Consider the following 15,868-nt stretch of genomic DNA (forward strand, 5'->3'; position numbering starts at 1 on the left):
AGGAGAGAGAGAGAGGAAAAGAGAGCGCTTCCGCTAATTTCTCCCGTGTTATTCTCCAAAGTGAATGTAAACTTGAATAATGTACATCATTTGAATGTAATAATTAAGTTGGTTGTTGTTTGTGGAAGCTCCAGTGAATGAGCATTAACTGAGTTTTAAACATCACTTTAAATGGAAGATTTAAAGTGATGTTTAAATCTTCCATTTAGGCCCCGCCCACTCGATCGGATCAGCGATCGGTATCGGCCGATACTGATTCCGGCGATCGGCCCCGAAATTGGCGATCGGAGCATCCCTACTAATTGCAGTACCCGTAAGGAGCTGTACAAATGCCGCAGTTTTTGCGTGGCTGTGTATTTAGTTGAAAGCCCAGTGGCGATCTGCTCATCTCTCATCGAAATAATATGCTACAAAGGGGCGGACTGGCCATCTGTGTGTTGAACTTTCCTGTCGGCTCCCAGACCGTAGTCGAGGAGGGCAGAAGCAACAAGCTTCAGGTTCAATAACCCACTTTAGCTTAAATGACTGGAGAGAGGCGAGCTCTTCTCGGGAGGCCGTTGCATTTATTTAGCTGTTCTTCTGTTTCACAAAATACATCACAGACCTCTGTTTTTCTGCTTCCTCGTTTCACTTCCAGAAACATACACACGTTCCCTCACTGTCGCTCTCCCATCCACAAACACACATGCACAAGCCACACCGCTCTCTCTTAAAGGGACAGCGATCTCATCTCACTCTGCATGACCCTAATATCATAACATGTGTGCTCTGGAGAATCACAGAACGGACGATCGTCCTTATTATCATGCCGTTTAAACCAATTATTTAAATGTGTTTGTTAAATTCGGCATCATGTAAGTTGCGCTGACAGGTCCACACACTGCTTCCCCGCAGCGAGGCTCCCCCGCCCTCCTTCTGATAGTTCACGAGCGTCAAGCTCCTCAACCCCCCCCCCCCGTTGATAATTCTCGATCGTTGGCACGCTGATAACAATTTTTTTTTTAAATGGTACTTCATATCAAAAAGTGCTATAAATTAAACGCATCTCTCTTTCGTACTGTTTGCAAAGATGCAGAAAGAATATACATTATTACTTGTTAGTACTTGTAAAAAGTTGAACATCATAAAGTGTAAATGATCAGGATAACTTTTAATGCTGTGATTTCTGTCTCTAATCAGCCCCTCGGTGTGTGAGGAGAACATCCGTCTGATGTTCACGGTGCTGGAGCGCTCCACCCTCCCGGTAGTCAGAGCCAACGCCATCATCGCCCTGGGAGACCTCATCGTCCGCTTCCCCAACATACTGGAGCCCTGGACACAGAACCTCTACGGCAGGTAATAAATGACATGACAAGTTCACTTAAAATCAGCCGAGTGAATGAGTTTGTCACGGTAGCAGCTCGTGTTCATCACCGCCCCCTCACTTATCAGATAATCTTCCACTTAATCACAACTAGGGGCTGTGCTGGTTGTATAGTCGGACCGCTGCAGGAAGGAAAGACCTGCGGCATCTCTCCGTGAGACAGCGGGGATGCAGCTGTATATTTTATAATATACAGTTCTTTCACACAAGTCCAGTAGCGTTGTAGCTTGGACAGCCAATACTTGACGTGCAGTTGAGTGGGGAAATATGTTTCCTCTCAGAGCACCATCTTCCTCTCATCCACTGAAGGGTTGCTGCTGTCACGATGCTCCACTGAGCCACATGATGGGAAGCGTTTCCTCTTTCCATCACTACTTCTTTCATGGGGGGGAAACAAACTTTGAGATGATCCATGTTAGTAAACTCTGATGACAAGATACACTTATATTATTCTGCAAATTCATCACATTTCCTTACTACCCACTGTCTGTCTTCAGCTCCTTCACAAACGTGCGCATAAGGAAGTGTGTTTCTATCCAGTTAAAGCAGATGTATGATGTCTGGTTTCCACAAGCAGATGACCCATGTGGAGTTATGCACCACTTGCATTACAACTGATACCCAACAGCACTTATATATATATATTATATTCTCTGTATTAACGAAAGTACTCCTTCCTCTTTCCATCACCACTTTCTAAAAGGGAGAACATACGTTGAGATTATCTATGTTGGTAAACTCTGATGTCAAGATGCACTCAAATAATTCTGCAAATGTTTCCTAGTTACCCACAGTCTGTGTTCACCCCATCATAAAAAGCTAAATTGGCACTGCTTTTAATTAATGTACTATTTAACATCTATAAAGTTATAATGTCATTGTATAGCACCCTATTGATTGTATGTTTCTTACAGGAGCTTGACTGGAAAAATAATAGGACAGTTCTTAAAACTGTACAACTGACTGATATTTTGAGATTTGGTCAATGCACACGTTTTTCCCGTCTATTTTGATCTTGTTTTTGGTTAGGTTTGTCTTAAGTGTCGGTCTAAATTTTGTATAATCTCTTGACTGTTGAGAATACCTATATTAAACACAACTGGTGCCTGTATTGTATATTGGTACGCAACTAGTGTTAATTTCGTCAGCTATTTTTTTATTTAGTTTTAGTCTTAGTCCTGTGTTACATTTTCGTTTTAGTCACCTTCATCCTGTATTTACATTTTAGTCTTATTTTAGTCACAGAAAACTAATTATTTTAGTCTACTTTTTGTCAATGAAAACTGTTGAGTCTTTTTTAGTCATCAGATTATATAGAACATTTCAAAGTAGTCTGGCCAAAACCAATAATTTGTCATTTTAGTCAAATGTATTTCACAATAAGATTATATCTTGTCCTTATTTGATGAAAACCACAGGTTGAATGATTAAGAATGCAGCTTTGCAGAGAGTATCTGCTCAGCTGTGTTATGGCCACATTGCTTCCCTTCTGATGAAACAATGCATTCGCTTTTTTTCTCCGCCTCATTGTAGCGAAAAAGGGCCCAAATATCACTTTGTTTCTTTCTCCCAAGCAGTGGTGGCTTTAGACTTTTTCGTTGTCAGTCATTTTGACGGACAGGATCGTAACATTTCCGTCATAATCCATTATTATCCGTCGAGTGCACAATTTATCACTCACTCGCGCTGACGGGGGGTATTCGGTTAACGCGAGTGCGACCACTGCTCCCAAGCCCTGTTGTTGCCATTTTATTTTCTGTTGAATAAAGTTAGTTAGACCATGAGTTAGACCCGAGTCTTCCTGACAGTTCACAGTGTGCCGCTGCCCGGTGTAATTCAAATGTACCGCCGCGCGCAGCACAGACACACACAGCTGCTGCCCAGCCGCAGCACAGACACACACAGCTGCTGCCCAGCCGCAGCACAGACACACACAGCTGCTGCCCAGCCGCAGCACAGACACACACAGCTGCTGCCCAGCCGCAGCACAGACACACACAGCTGCTGCCCAGCCGCAGCACAGACACACACAGCTGCTGCCCAGCCGCAGCACAGACACACACAGCTGCTGCCCAGCCGCAGCACCGCAAATGGAACTGCTGGGAGAAAAACTGACTATCAGAAATGTAACGTTATCTTTGATAATATTTCGTCTCCACATTTTTCATCAACGAAAGTAAAGAGAGATTTTTATTTAGTAAACTACATTTTCGTCTCGTCACTTTTCGTCAACGATATTGCATGATTTCGTTACAGTTATTGTTTACTGCCGTCTCGTCATCGTCTCGTTTTCGTCATGGAAAAAAAGGTCGTTGACGAACATATTTCGTCATAGTTTTAGTCAACTAAATTAACACTATACGCAACAGTACCTTTTTTTTTTTTTGCTACTTTAATCTTTGTCATAACAGAAAACTAGAGTTCAGTTTAAATGTTCTCCTAATCTCCAAACTATTTTTAATGGAGCGAACGAACTTTGAGATCATCTTTTGTAAACTGACCTAAGCGGTTGCCATGGAAACTGACCAGTAGATGAAAGCCGCCCCCTACACGCGTGACCCGGGCTGGATCCCGTAACCGCCTCAGACGAGGGACACTTTTAGACAAGGAACAACCTAATTACTAGTGTGTTGCGTATTGTGAGTCGAATCAATGACTAGTGTGTTGTAATTATACAGAGCGGTTGGCTGAGCAGGAAGGAGTAATTTGGGGTGAAGGCGAAGGGTCTTCACCCCACTACTCTAGTAGGTACGCTTTCATTTGTAAAACCCTTAATGGTTTCTGCATGTTTTCCTGTAGCTGAAGTTTCCGTGTTTGATGAAGTGTGGTTTTAATTATAACGGTTGATGGTGCTCGTGTAAAACATTCTGTTCCTTCATAATGCTGCTCCGCCCTACTTGTGTTTTCTAGCTGATAAACATGTCATAATGTTCCCTAATTGTCTCCCACACACCAACACCTCCACTCTTCTGCAGGCTGCTGCCCTGGAGCCTCCTGATAAGCGCATTAAGAATTAATTACCCGTTACCAACTCGCGCATTGGCATTAGAAAGTGTTATGAACGAGTGTCTGATCATCTGCCAGGAGTCGTGCTCTCTGGCATAAAGGAGAAATGGTTAATGAGTTTCTTTTGTGCTCTGGTTTGGGGTGAGGGTAAATCTAAATTGTTCTCAAAGCGATCAGATTGCTCCGCTACAGCCTATCCAACTCCCATTGTATTCAGCCGAGGCCCTGACAGTAGTTAGGTTTCACAAACTTTCTGCTTAAAAACCCATTCTTTATAGAAAGCTTAATCATCGAGGACTGGGAAGTTACAACTGCACAGGTTGCAACAGTTTTTAGTTTGTCCACCTACTACAATGCGTTTGTTTGCAGACATTCATGGTGCCATTACTGACTTTGCTGATCCCCTGACTTTAACTTAAAGGGTACCTATCATGCAAAATGCACTTTTATACGTCTTTTATACATGAATATGTGTCCCCGGTGTGTCAGGGAACTCACCAAGTGTCAGGAAACACAACCCTCTCTCTTTTCCTCCGTACCCAAATCTCTAAAAAAGGGGCTGCAACGGATCTGATACAGACTGATCCAGATTTGAACACTGTCAGGACGGTGGCGCTACGGCTATTGGGCCAACTCTCCACCTATCAGGGGAATGTGGGGTTGGGCCACGGCCGGCCATTGCCGCTCGAAAGCGCTGGAGACGCTGTAGTACATATGTGACCTGCTCTATCGAAATCAGTCGCATTGACCCGAAGACACATTTTGAGTTGTATACCCTGTTGGAAAGAGGATATTCCTAGCTTTCTAATGATATCAGGATTGTTTTTGTACTCCAAATATTAAGCGAAATATGTCACATTATATAAAGACTGTCACCGAGTCATCATTTTGAGAAAAAGGCCTTCAAAGTTTTCTCTTCTCTGGAATCCATCGATCTGATTGATTATTAGCGGCTAATAAATGATCAAAATACTACGGAGGAAAGATATTTTCGTTTGGATTACTGGTCTGGGGGAAGCTCGTAACGCCAGCAATGTGTCTAAACATTTAGCAAAAGTGCTCCACATTCAGACGGAGGAATGCACCGGGTTCGACTGTCTTTCTAGTAGCTCTGTAGCCCCATCCACGAGTAACGTTTCCTCGTCAGGTGTTATGTATGCCTTAATCTTCCTCCAGAAGAACCGTTAGGCCTTTTGCGGCATACCTGTATGCCCCACCTGTGTTGCTCTGTACCACTATTTTTGCAGTAAATACTTGTTTTTTTTCCAGCGGATGTATCATAATGACTTAGTTCATGCAACCTCATAGTTTTGAATTGCAATTTATTTTAAATGTACAATTGGATGTGATTGGCACTGATGTGCATGTTCTCCTTGTGTTGTCAGGGTCTTAAAGTGACCACAAAGTCATTGCATCTGAACAATTTCTTTGTATGTTTTAAACCCCCATTACTAAGAATCAAAGTTAAGTTCTGGGGGAAATTCACCTCGTTAGTATTTATCATTTTGGACAAAAACTGTTAAATTTGGAGGCTATCGCTCATAGTAAGAGAAGCTGATTAAGAAAGCTTCACATCAGATGTCTCATGTCCTCCTCCTCTCCTCCTCAGGCTCAGTGACGAGGTTCCCTCCGTGCGGCAGACAGCGGTGACAGTCCTCACCCAGCTGGTGCTCAAGGATGTGCTCAAGGTCAAAGGTCAAGTCAGCGAGGTGGCCGTGCTGCTAATTGACCCCGAAACTCACATCTGCAGCCTCGCCCTCAACTTCTTCAATGAGCTGGCATCCAAGGTGTACACACACACACACACACACACACACAGTCAGAATGTAATAGAGTAATTGGAAGGGTTTTTAACTCGTTGTGTTTCCCTTCAGGACAACGCCATCTACAACCTGCTGCCAGACATCATCAGCCGCCTGTCTGACCCCGAGAGAGGCATGAGCTCCGAGAACTTCAACACCATCATGAAGTGAGTTACAGCCGTTCAGGGTCTACTCTCATCACAATAACAGTACTATCTCAAATACTAGAATTTTTTTAATGGACGAATTTGTTGTGACGGTTACTCAATCTGAGAATAAAATAAAAATATATAACATTTATATATACATTGAAAGTGCAATGAGAATATACAATAAAACCATTGTTTGTAAACATAAGAAGTTTAAGTACAAATGTGCAATAAGAAGAAAGTAAATTAGAATACAGATACTAGAGCTGCACGATATTGGAAAAAACTGACATTGCCATATTTTCTTCCCCTGCGATATGAAATAATACAGGAATTGAAGAAAAGACCGGTTTTTTTTGTCCACAAACCTTCCTTTCTTGAACTTTAATGCTATACAATTGGTATTTTTTTTTAACGATATTTAACCGGATGAAGGATTTTAGTCACGGACTTCTGGATCTTAAGTTATCAGAGCAACAAGCTGAGCTAGCTCGGTTATCCTGCTGTGATCTGATCAAGAATGATTGTGATTGGTGGTTTGCTGTGCATGCAGAGCCGGCATGTCACTCACTCACCCGACATGAGAGCCGCACGACTTTTCCTTTTGTAGCGAGCAGCAAAATAATTGTAACATGACGTGTTTGAGTTCATTTGCCTCCTTAATATTGCACGTCCTAAAAAGAAAATGCGATTATCGTCACGACACGATATATCTCGCAGCCCTAACAGATATTCATATTATCATGAATATAAATACAAATATGCAAATTTTAAAATGGAGCAAAAATGGATATAAACATAACTGATTACTTTTCCCAAAAATGTATAAATTAAATTTGTAGGAACATTTGGAAATACACTTAGCAATTTAGAGGAGAAATGTAATTAAGTAAATAAAATTGAAATACATTTTTTTAAATAAACATACGAAGAAGAGACAAATCCAATACGATGAAATATATCCAGGAAAATTATAGGGCTGTACCCGAATATTCGTTCGTTAGAGTACTATTCGGGTTTCAATTTCTTTTTTTTGGCAGCTGCACTGCATCCCCCCCATACCCCCCCCAGCGGGCCGAATATCCGCTGCTGATTACTACCGAATATCCGTAGCCCGAAAAATGGTATTTGGGACAGCCCTAGAAAATTATATATATATATATATATATATATATATATATATATATATATATATTAGGGCTGTCAGTCGATTAAAATATTTAATCGCGATTAATCGCATGATTGTCCATAGTTAATCGCACATTTTTGATCTGTTTTAAATGTAGGCCTACCTTAGAGGAATATTTTTCAAGTTTTTAATACTCTTATCAACATATGAGTGGACAAATAGCTTTATGCTAATGTTTATTATCATTTGAACAATGACAAAAATTCTCATGAATATTAAACACAACTTCTGAACATTACAAATATTCGCCTCAATTCAACCTGGAACCTAATACAATAAAAATGGTGTGTGTGTGTTCGTTGGAGCTATGTGCAACTCAAGGCATATGCTCGAACGGGAGCTGCCTGGACGCTGCTATCCGTGCTGAGTGTGCTGACTTCTCGTACAATGTCCCACTGTCTGGCTTCCTGCATAAAGTCAAGTGCTCGGCGAAATGTTGCTCCTCTGTTTTCATTTAAGCAGCTCCTTATATCTGTTAGCGCAGCTAGCTAGCACCAGATGCTAACAACAACAATGCACGTAAGGTCTCTCTCTCGCTCGCTCGGGGCACACATACACACACCCTCCCGGTCCTCCCAACAGCCAGTCGGTGCCTGCCGGTGAGCGTGGAAGTGTGCTCTGCCACAAGCGGGCGGCAGGAGCGGGGCTGTCAGCATCAGCTTGTAGATGGTATTTTAAACTCGATGCGCTCTGAAACTACGGGGCGGCCGAGGAAAACAAATACACATGCGTTAATCGCGTTAAAATAATTGGTGGCGTTAATTCTTTTTTTGCGTTATTAACGCGTTAACTTGACAGCCCTAATATATATATATATATACTGCTAGAGAGCAGGGACTTTCGTGCGGCTCTTTTGTGAGAAAAGAGCTATATTTCTGATTGGCTGGAAGGATTGCAAACCACGCCCCGTAAAACTCCCAAAAAGTTTTGTGAAGCCGCCATTTTATTATCCTTGCATTAGCATTAGCATTAGCCCAGCGCAGAAACGCAGAGAGACTAACTTATGGCAACACAAAATAAAACATGGGAGCGGTGGAGATGAGGAGGTGTCGGCGTTCTGGCGATTTACTCGGAAGGCTTCAGTAGAAGCTGCTGGGAGTCCCAGCAGCTTCTACTGAAGCCAGTCCCCAACTCCGGGGACTTCCGGCCGGGGACTTTGGGTGGCAGTATACGCCGTGAAGTGGTTTGCGGCCTGCCAGTAAGCCCAAAGCAGAAGAAGAACAAGTGACGTCAGCGGCTTCATTTGCCTAATCCACCCCCAGGGACTTATTCCAGTGTGAACGCGATCTGTACTTAGTTCATGAGAACTAAAGAGTTCACATGAACTAAGTTCACATGAACCTTTGTGGGAAAAGTACCGCAGTGTGAATGCGCCTAATAACAAAATGGACTACAAATATTTATATTGTTGTGAAAATGTACAAGAAAATAAAATGGGATCAAAAATAATATATACTCAATATAAACATAAGAAGTAAAAATGTGCACAAGTATTAATAATATATTCAGGATAACCATCAGGTCATTGCTCGTAATGTGCTTATTTTCTCCTTCGTCCACTGAGGAGTTGTCCACTGTCAGCAGGACTGACGTGTTTAAAACGTTTTCAGGGGAAACTTGACAGCTTTTCTATTTTGAGATGTTTGTTTAACGCTGTATTGTTTTGTGTCTTCAGACAGCTCTTCTCCTACATCACCAAGGAGAGGCAGACCGAGTCTCTGGTAGAGAAACTGTGTCAGCGCTTCAGGACGGCCAAGTGAGTAAACCTCTCCTCCTCCTCCCATCTCTGTCTGCAGCATTTCATTTGAGCACGATGCAGGAAGGGAGGTGACTGTAATTAGTGGGTGTCTTCAGCGCGTTGGGAAGACTTGACCATTAAAGCGTGATTCAGAAATGACGGTCAGCCCCCACGTCTTCTTTCCCGTCCTCTCTCCTTTTGTGCTTGGAGCTTCTGACCCATAGAGAAGACCCCTCCAAATAAACTTCATATTCCCATTCCTGTTTTGATAAGCAGTAGCATGAACACATTCGTGAAAGTTTCCTAGTTAGTTTTCAATCCTACAAAATGAATTGGCTGTGACTGCTTTTAGCACACTGAATCTAACGCCATTAAACATAGGGACGCTCCGGTCGCTAATTTTGGGGCCGATCGCCGGAATCAGTATCGGCCAATCCCATCGAGTGGGCGGGGCCTATGGGGGTCTTCCATTTTAAAGTGATGTTTAAAACTCAGTTAATGGGGCTCATTCACTGGCGCTTCCACAAACAACAACCAACATAATTATTACATTCAAATGAAGTACATTATTCAAGTTTACATTCACTTTGGATATACGGGAGAAATGAGCAGAAGCCTCTCTTTTTCTCTCTCTCTCTCGCTCTCTCTTCCTCTCCTGACAGCCTGTCAGTATCGTCTCATGCAGATCACTGATCCGGTAATGAGTGACCCGACAGTGAAGAATAAATATATGTATAACTAGTTTAGCTTGTTCCAGAGGTAGATACAATAGCTAAGTGTGTTAGGTCTAACTCTTGTGTGTTTGGCTCCGCTCTCCGGTCCGTCACAGCGGACGGAGCTGCAGGATTTCTGCTTCACACACGTTGCATACCGCCATTTTACTGTCTTTTTCGGACACCTTGAAATACTGCCAGACCGGTGAAGCCATTTTGGAGAGCTTGTTTTGCTGCACACAGACAAAAGTGTCATGTATTTTACGTCATGCGATCGGCTCTCACGATCAGCAGTTATAGAGAGCACTGATCGATCGGCAGAGAGTGAATATCGGCCGATATCGATCGGCGCATCCCTAATTAAACATCTTCAAGCACAATAATCTAAAATTGCCTTGTTGTTTCCGGTTCAAGCACTACCCTTAAAAGCAGCAATGACGTCATCTGAACAGGACATCGCACGCTCACTGCTTGATGGAGCGCGAAGGTCCGTTTACGCCGGTTGTTAAACAACATCGTTATGGGGAAATGCAAGTCTGCGTCCAAATGGTTGGAAGATAAGGAGGAAGGACAATCAATACTGTATGTGACCTGCTCTATCGAAATCAGTCGCATTGACCCGAAGACACATTTTGAGTTGTATACACTGTTGGAAAGAGGAGATTCCGAGCTTTCTAATGATATCAGGATTGTTTTTGTACTCCAAATATTAAAGGTGGGGTAGGTAAGTTTCAGAAACCGGCTCGAGTGCACTAAAATTTGAAAGTACACAGCCGAAAAGAATCCGCCCCTTCCTTCAGACTTCCTTACAGAGCACCTCCTCCAACACACATGGACGCGCATGACGTCAGCAGACTGGTGAAAGTGGCCGCCTGTTGCTGGCGAGTCATTGAAGTACAGCTGCAATGCCGACAATGAGGCACGCCATGAGGGCACGCCCAATGAGGGCACGAGATACATTTGTGCGTGCACGAGATGGAAGGCTGACAGACAGGGCGGCAATCCAATCCGTTTAGCCGGCCCGGCTCAAATGATTGGTCGTACTTTTTACAGTACTACGGCTTCCACAGATGAAATGTTTTTATGGATTTTTTGTCAAAGCACTTCAGATAATAATTGCTATCGGGATGTTAAGAGCATTCCATGGAATATAACAAAAAGTGTATCTCAAGCCGGTTTCTGAAACTTACCTACCCCACCTTTAAGGGAGATATGTTGCATTATATAATGACTGTCACAGAGTCATCATTTGAGAAAAAGGCCTTCAAAGTTTTCTCTTCTCTGGAATCCATCGATCTGATTGGTTATTAGTGGAGCAAATTATCAAAATACTACGGAGGGATGATATTTTCGCGTGTGTGTGTGTGTGTCCGTGTCCTCAGGAGAAACACCGGCTGTTGTTATGCCTGCTGTGACGTCAAGTTACTCCGTTCTCTGCTTGTAATTATGCCAAAGCTTCAAAGTTGTATTTATCATCTGAATTTGCTGAAACAAGTTTAATATTCTGAAAGCCAAGACTTTGTTTAATTGAAATCAGATGAAAACAAACTGTCACGGACCCTGCCGTGTTATCTATGATTACTATACGCTTACATTCATAATGTGAGCCGGAGGGAGGGGGGGCGGCGTGTGGAAGAGCAGAGTGGAGTGAGAGCTGTCTTCTTCCCTTTACAAGCTTCAAAAATGTATTTATCGTGTGATTTTGGAAATAAAAGTTTTATATTCTGAAAGCCAAGACTTTGTTTGTTTAAAATCAAACAAAACCCCGAAAAAATAGTTTTGTTATGCAAATCCACGTTTATTTTGAAATGAGCCGGCGATAGAGCGGGTCACATATAGTAAAGTGTGTCGCCAAGGTAACCGGTTAAAATTCCAAGTGGCGATGAGGTCTTAACATGTAGGGAAAGAGTCTTAAAGGACATTTGACTTCAGGGTTCCTGCATATACCCTGTCCTAGTATCTTACTCTATTTTAACAGATTTATTCATATATTTTTTTATAAGAAAGCACTTATTCCGATATGATCTACAAATAGACGTACCTCTCGTGCACCTTGACGTACTCTTCTCTCACTTTGTCATGGAAACCGCCTTCCCGTGTATTTGAGGAACGTAGATGGAGCAATTGGCCGGGCTTCAGTCTGCCTCTGACTCACGCTCCATCCATACTTCGCTCTAAGGACATTTTACATTACACAATGGCAAAGTGAATTTAGATACGAGGGTCCCGGGAAATGAGATTTGGAACAAATGCCAGAGCAGAGGCCATATTTATGAGTAATGCGGTTTTTATGTTGAGGATCTGGAATTTCGATGCATTTCACATACAGTTAGTAATCAGGTTAAAGGTCACCTGTTATACTGTTTTTCATCCATATATTATATGTCTCAGATACAAAACATGTCTCTGAAGTGATTGGCTCCGAACACCAAACAGATCATTGTAGCATTACCCATAATCCCCTCTGTTTCAGCCCTGTTTCCAAAGTGCTGATTCTCTGTCTGTTACTTTAGATGAAAATAAGGAGCCCCTCCCCACGCCCCTCTGAGAGAGATTTGGTTACAAAGAACTCAATGGTGCTCTAGGAGGAGATTCAGGTGATAAAGTGGGGGGGGGGTTACCTTGGTTGCTGATTGGCTAATGGTTACACAAGACAAAAAATCGTTATGACATCATAAAGTGGCCAAAATCTGATCAGCTCGTTTTCAGACAGGTTTTTATAGAAATGGATCAAAAAGAGAGAGAATCTTTGTTCCTGAAACTTTCAGAGTCTCTTTCCACAGAGGGGACACATGTTGATGTAGAAGAGACATGAAGAAGAGGGGACACATGTTGATGTAGAAGATACATGAAGAAGAGGGGACACATGGTGATGTAGAAGAGACATGAAGAAGAGGGGACACATGTTGATGTAGAAGAGACATGAAGAAGAGGGGACACATGTTGATGTAGAAGAGACATGAAGAAGAGGGGACACATGTTGATGTAGAAGAAACATGAAGAAGAGGGGACACATGTTGATGTAGAAGAGACATGGAGAAGAGGGGACACATGTTGATGTAGAAGAAACATGAAGAAGAGGGGACACATGTTGATGTAGAAGAGACATGAAGAAGAGGGGACACATGTTGATGTAGAAGAGACATGAAGAAGAGGGGACACATGTTGATGTAGAAGAGACATGAAGAAGAGGGGACACATGTTGATGTAGAAGAGACATGAAGAAGAGGGACACATGTTGATGTAGAAGAGACATGAAGAAGAGGGGACACATGTTGATGTAGAAGAGACATGAAGAAGAGGGGACACATGTTGATGTAGAAGAGACATGAAGAAGAGGGGACACATGTTGATGTAGAAGAGACATGAAGAAGAGGGGACACATGTTGATGTAGAAGAGACATGAAGAAGAGGGGACACATGTTGATGTAGAAGAGACATGAAGAAGAGGGGACACATGTTGATGTAGAAGAGACGTGAAGAAGAGGGGACAACATGTTTGATGTAGAAGAGACGTGAAGAAGAGGGGACACATGGTGATGTAGAAGAGACATTGAGAAGGGGACACATGTGTGTAGAAGAGAAGAAGAGGGGACACATGTTGATGTAGAAGAGACATGAAGAAGAGGGGAACACATGTTGATGTAGAAGAGACGTGAAGAAGAGGGGACACATGTTGATGTAGAAGAACCATGAAGAAGAGGGGACACATGTTGATGTAGAAGAGACATGAAGAAGAGGGGACACATGTTGATGTAGAAGAGACATGAAGAAGAGGGGACACATGTTGATGTAGAAGAGACATGAAGAAGAGGGGACACATGTTGATGTAGAGGAGACATGAAGAAGAGGGACACATGTTGATGTAGAAGAGACATGAAGAAGAGGGGACACATGTTGATGTAGAAGAGACGTGAAGAAGAGGGGACACATGTTGATGTAGAAGAGACATGAAGAAGAGGGGACACATGTTGATGTAGAAGAGACATGAAGAAGAGGGGACACATGTTGATGTAGAAGAGACATGAAGAAGAGGGGACACATGTTGATGTAGAAGAGACATGAAGAAGAGGGGACACATGGTGATGTAGAAGAGACATGAAGAAGAGGGGACACATGGTGATGTAGAAGAGACATGAACAAGTGGATTTTGCATAATAGGTGACCTGTAAATGTCCACGTTTCTCTTGTGCCCCCCCCCCCCCCCCTCAGGACGGAGCGGCAGTGGTGCGACCTGGCCGTGTCTCTGTCTCTGCTCTCCATGTGTGAGCGTGGCTTCAAGAGGCTGCAGGAGTGCTGGGAGTGTTACAGCGACAAGCTGACTGAGCCCGGCGTCTACCAGCCGCTGCTCTCCATCACCGCCAAGCTGCGGCGCGGGGCCAAAGCCCTGTTCAAGGTGCGTCAGACTCACACTATGGGTTCAATGAATGCACACCATGTGAACAGCATTTTGTGAGCCATGTTCAATGGAAAGAAGTTGAAAAGAGATGTGCAAAATATATTCAGAGCCTTGAATATATTTTTGATCGTCTTGCAACTTCTCTCATTTCCAGCTCAGCTTGATGTCATGTCCTTGTTTACTGATATGTTTGCTTCCTCCAGGCCCAGGTGGACGAGTTTGAGAAGCGTCTGACTGCAGTTCACACGCGGGGACTGGAGAACGTGGAGAGTCCCGAGATGGACGAGGAGAACCAGAAGGAAGGAGGACCCTCTGAGAAGACGGTCATTCGAACTCCTGCAGCCGCCAGGGGCCGGCAGAGGGCAAAGAGAGGTCAGTGCTCATGGGGTTTCACTTTCAGGGGCTGCTGTGGTCGTCCACCAATCAGAAGGGGGCGGTGGATGGATCCCCAACCCTTGCCTCAACATGTCAATGTGTCCTTGGGCAAGATACTTAACACCAAAATGCTCCCGATGGTGTGTCGGTGTGTGAATGCATTTGGCCCTTTGTGATACAGCCTGTGTGTGAATGCTGACTTGTAAATGCAAAAGCTCTTTGAGGGGTCGCTAAGCCTGGAAAAGCTTTATATGAACGCAGTCCATTTTCCCTGCATGATGTGCAGATACAGATTCTATGTGACAATTTGATTTTGCTTCCCGTTTTGTTTTAGGTCAAGCGAAGCCCTCGGTTTCCAGCCGATGCGACGACAGCTTTGTGACGCCTAAGAAATCTCGCAAGTCCAAGAAACCGGCGATCACCTTCAGCAGTGATGAAGAAGAAGAGGAGGAGGAGGAGGAGGATGATGAGGGTGAGTTGTCTTCCTCTTTAGCAACACATTTTGTATGGAATGTAAGCATTACATTTATTTAAGGCAGAAAACACCCATTTGAGGTATTATGGCAATATGTCTCTGGGTTTGGCCTACGAAATGTCAAAATATCCTTTGATCCATTGAGTTGTACAATATTAGAGTTGACTTTAGTATTTCGGTCTTACTTTGGATCAATACGACGAGGTTCAGAGTTTGTGGAACACCTGACTGACTCCAAGAGGATTAAAGACTTTTAAAGCAGCACCACTCCCAGATCTGGAGATATGTCTGATGGGTTTAATAAAAAACAACTTGAAAGGATGAAATGCTTCTCCAAACTGCAAGTCAAGAATGTGTCAAAATAATATGTGGATACATTTGAACCCTTAGATGCATAAGTGGGTCTTCTTTGTAATCTTTGTAATTACATTTTTTTATCATTTCATATTCCATTCCTCAGAAAACATGTTTTGGATATCGAGCCATTCACATTTTAAATGTACATTTTAAGAAATTGTAGTTTTTGTATTTCTACCCCAAGCTTCCATAAGTGGGTCAAAATGACCCGCATGCATTTCCTATGGGATCCTCTGGGAACCTTTGATTCTTATCACCTGTGGCTGTCAGGAATACATTCACTGTGGACCACACAGACGACA

General features: G+C 43.1%; 1 protein-coding gene across 1 annotated transcript in view; it reads left to right on the plus strand.

Annotated features, from left to right (window-relative positions):
• The window catches only part of ncapd2 (non-SMC condensin I complex, subunit D2), a gene marked incomplete at its 3' end in the record, with an annotated part of 48,338 nt that extends 33,143 nt beyond the window's left edge, over positions 1 to 15,195 (plus strand). The window contains 7 exon segments of the mRNA XM_034218926.1: positions 1,180 to 1,335; positions 5,979 to 6,156; positions 6,244 to 6,338; positions 9,185 to 9,265; positions 14,173 to 14,356; positions 14,563 to 14,731; positions 15,069 to 15,195. Of these exon segments, the coding sequence (XP_034074817.1) occupies positions 1,180 to 1,335; positions 5,979 to 6,156; positions 6,244 to 6,338; positions 9,185 to 9,265; positions 14,173 to 14,356; positions 14,563 to 14,731; positions 15,069 to 15,195 (990 nt within the window).
• Positions 15,196 to 15,868: the final 673 nt, after the last annotated feature.

The sequence above is a fragment of the Gymnodraco acuticeps genome, unplaced genomic scaffold (genome assembly GCF_902827175.1).
Source record: "Gymnodraco acuticeps unplaced genomic scaffold, fGymAcu1.1, whole genome shotgun sequence".
NCBI classification, from domain to species: Eukaryota; Metazoa; Chordata; class Actinopteri; order Perciformes; family Bathydraconidae; genus Gymnodraco; species Gymnodraco acuticeps.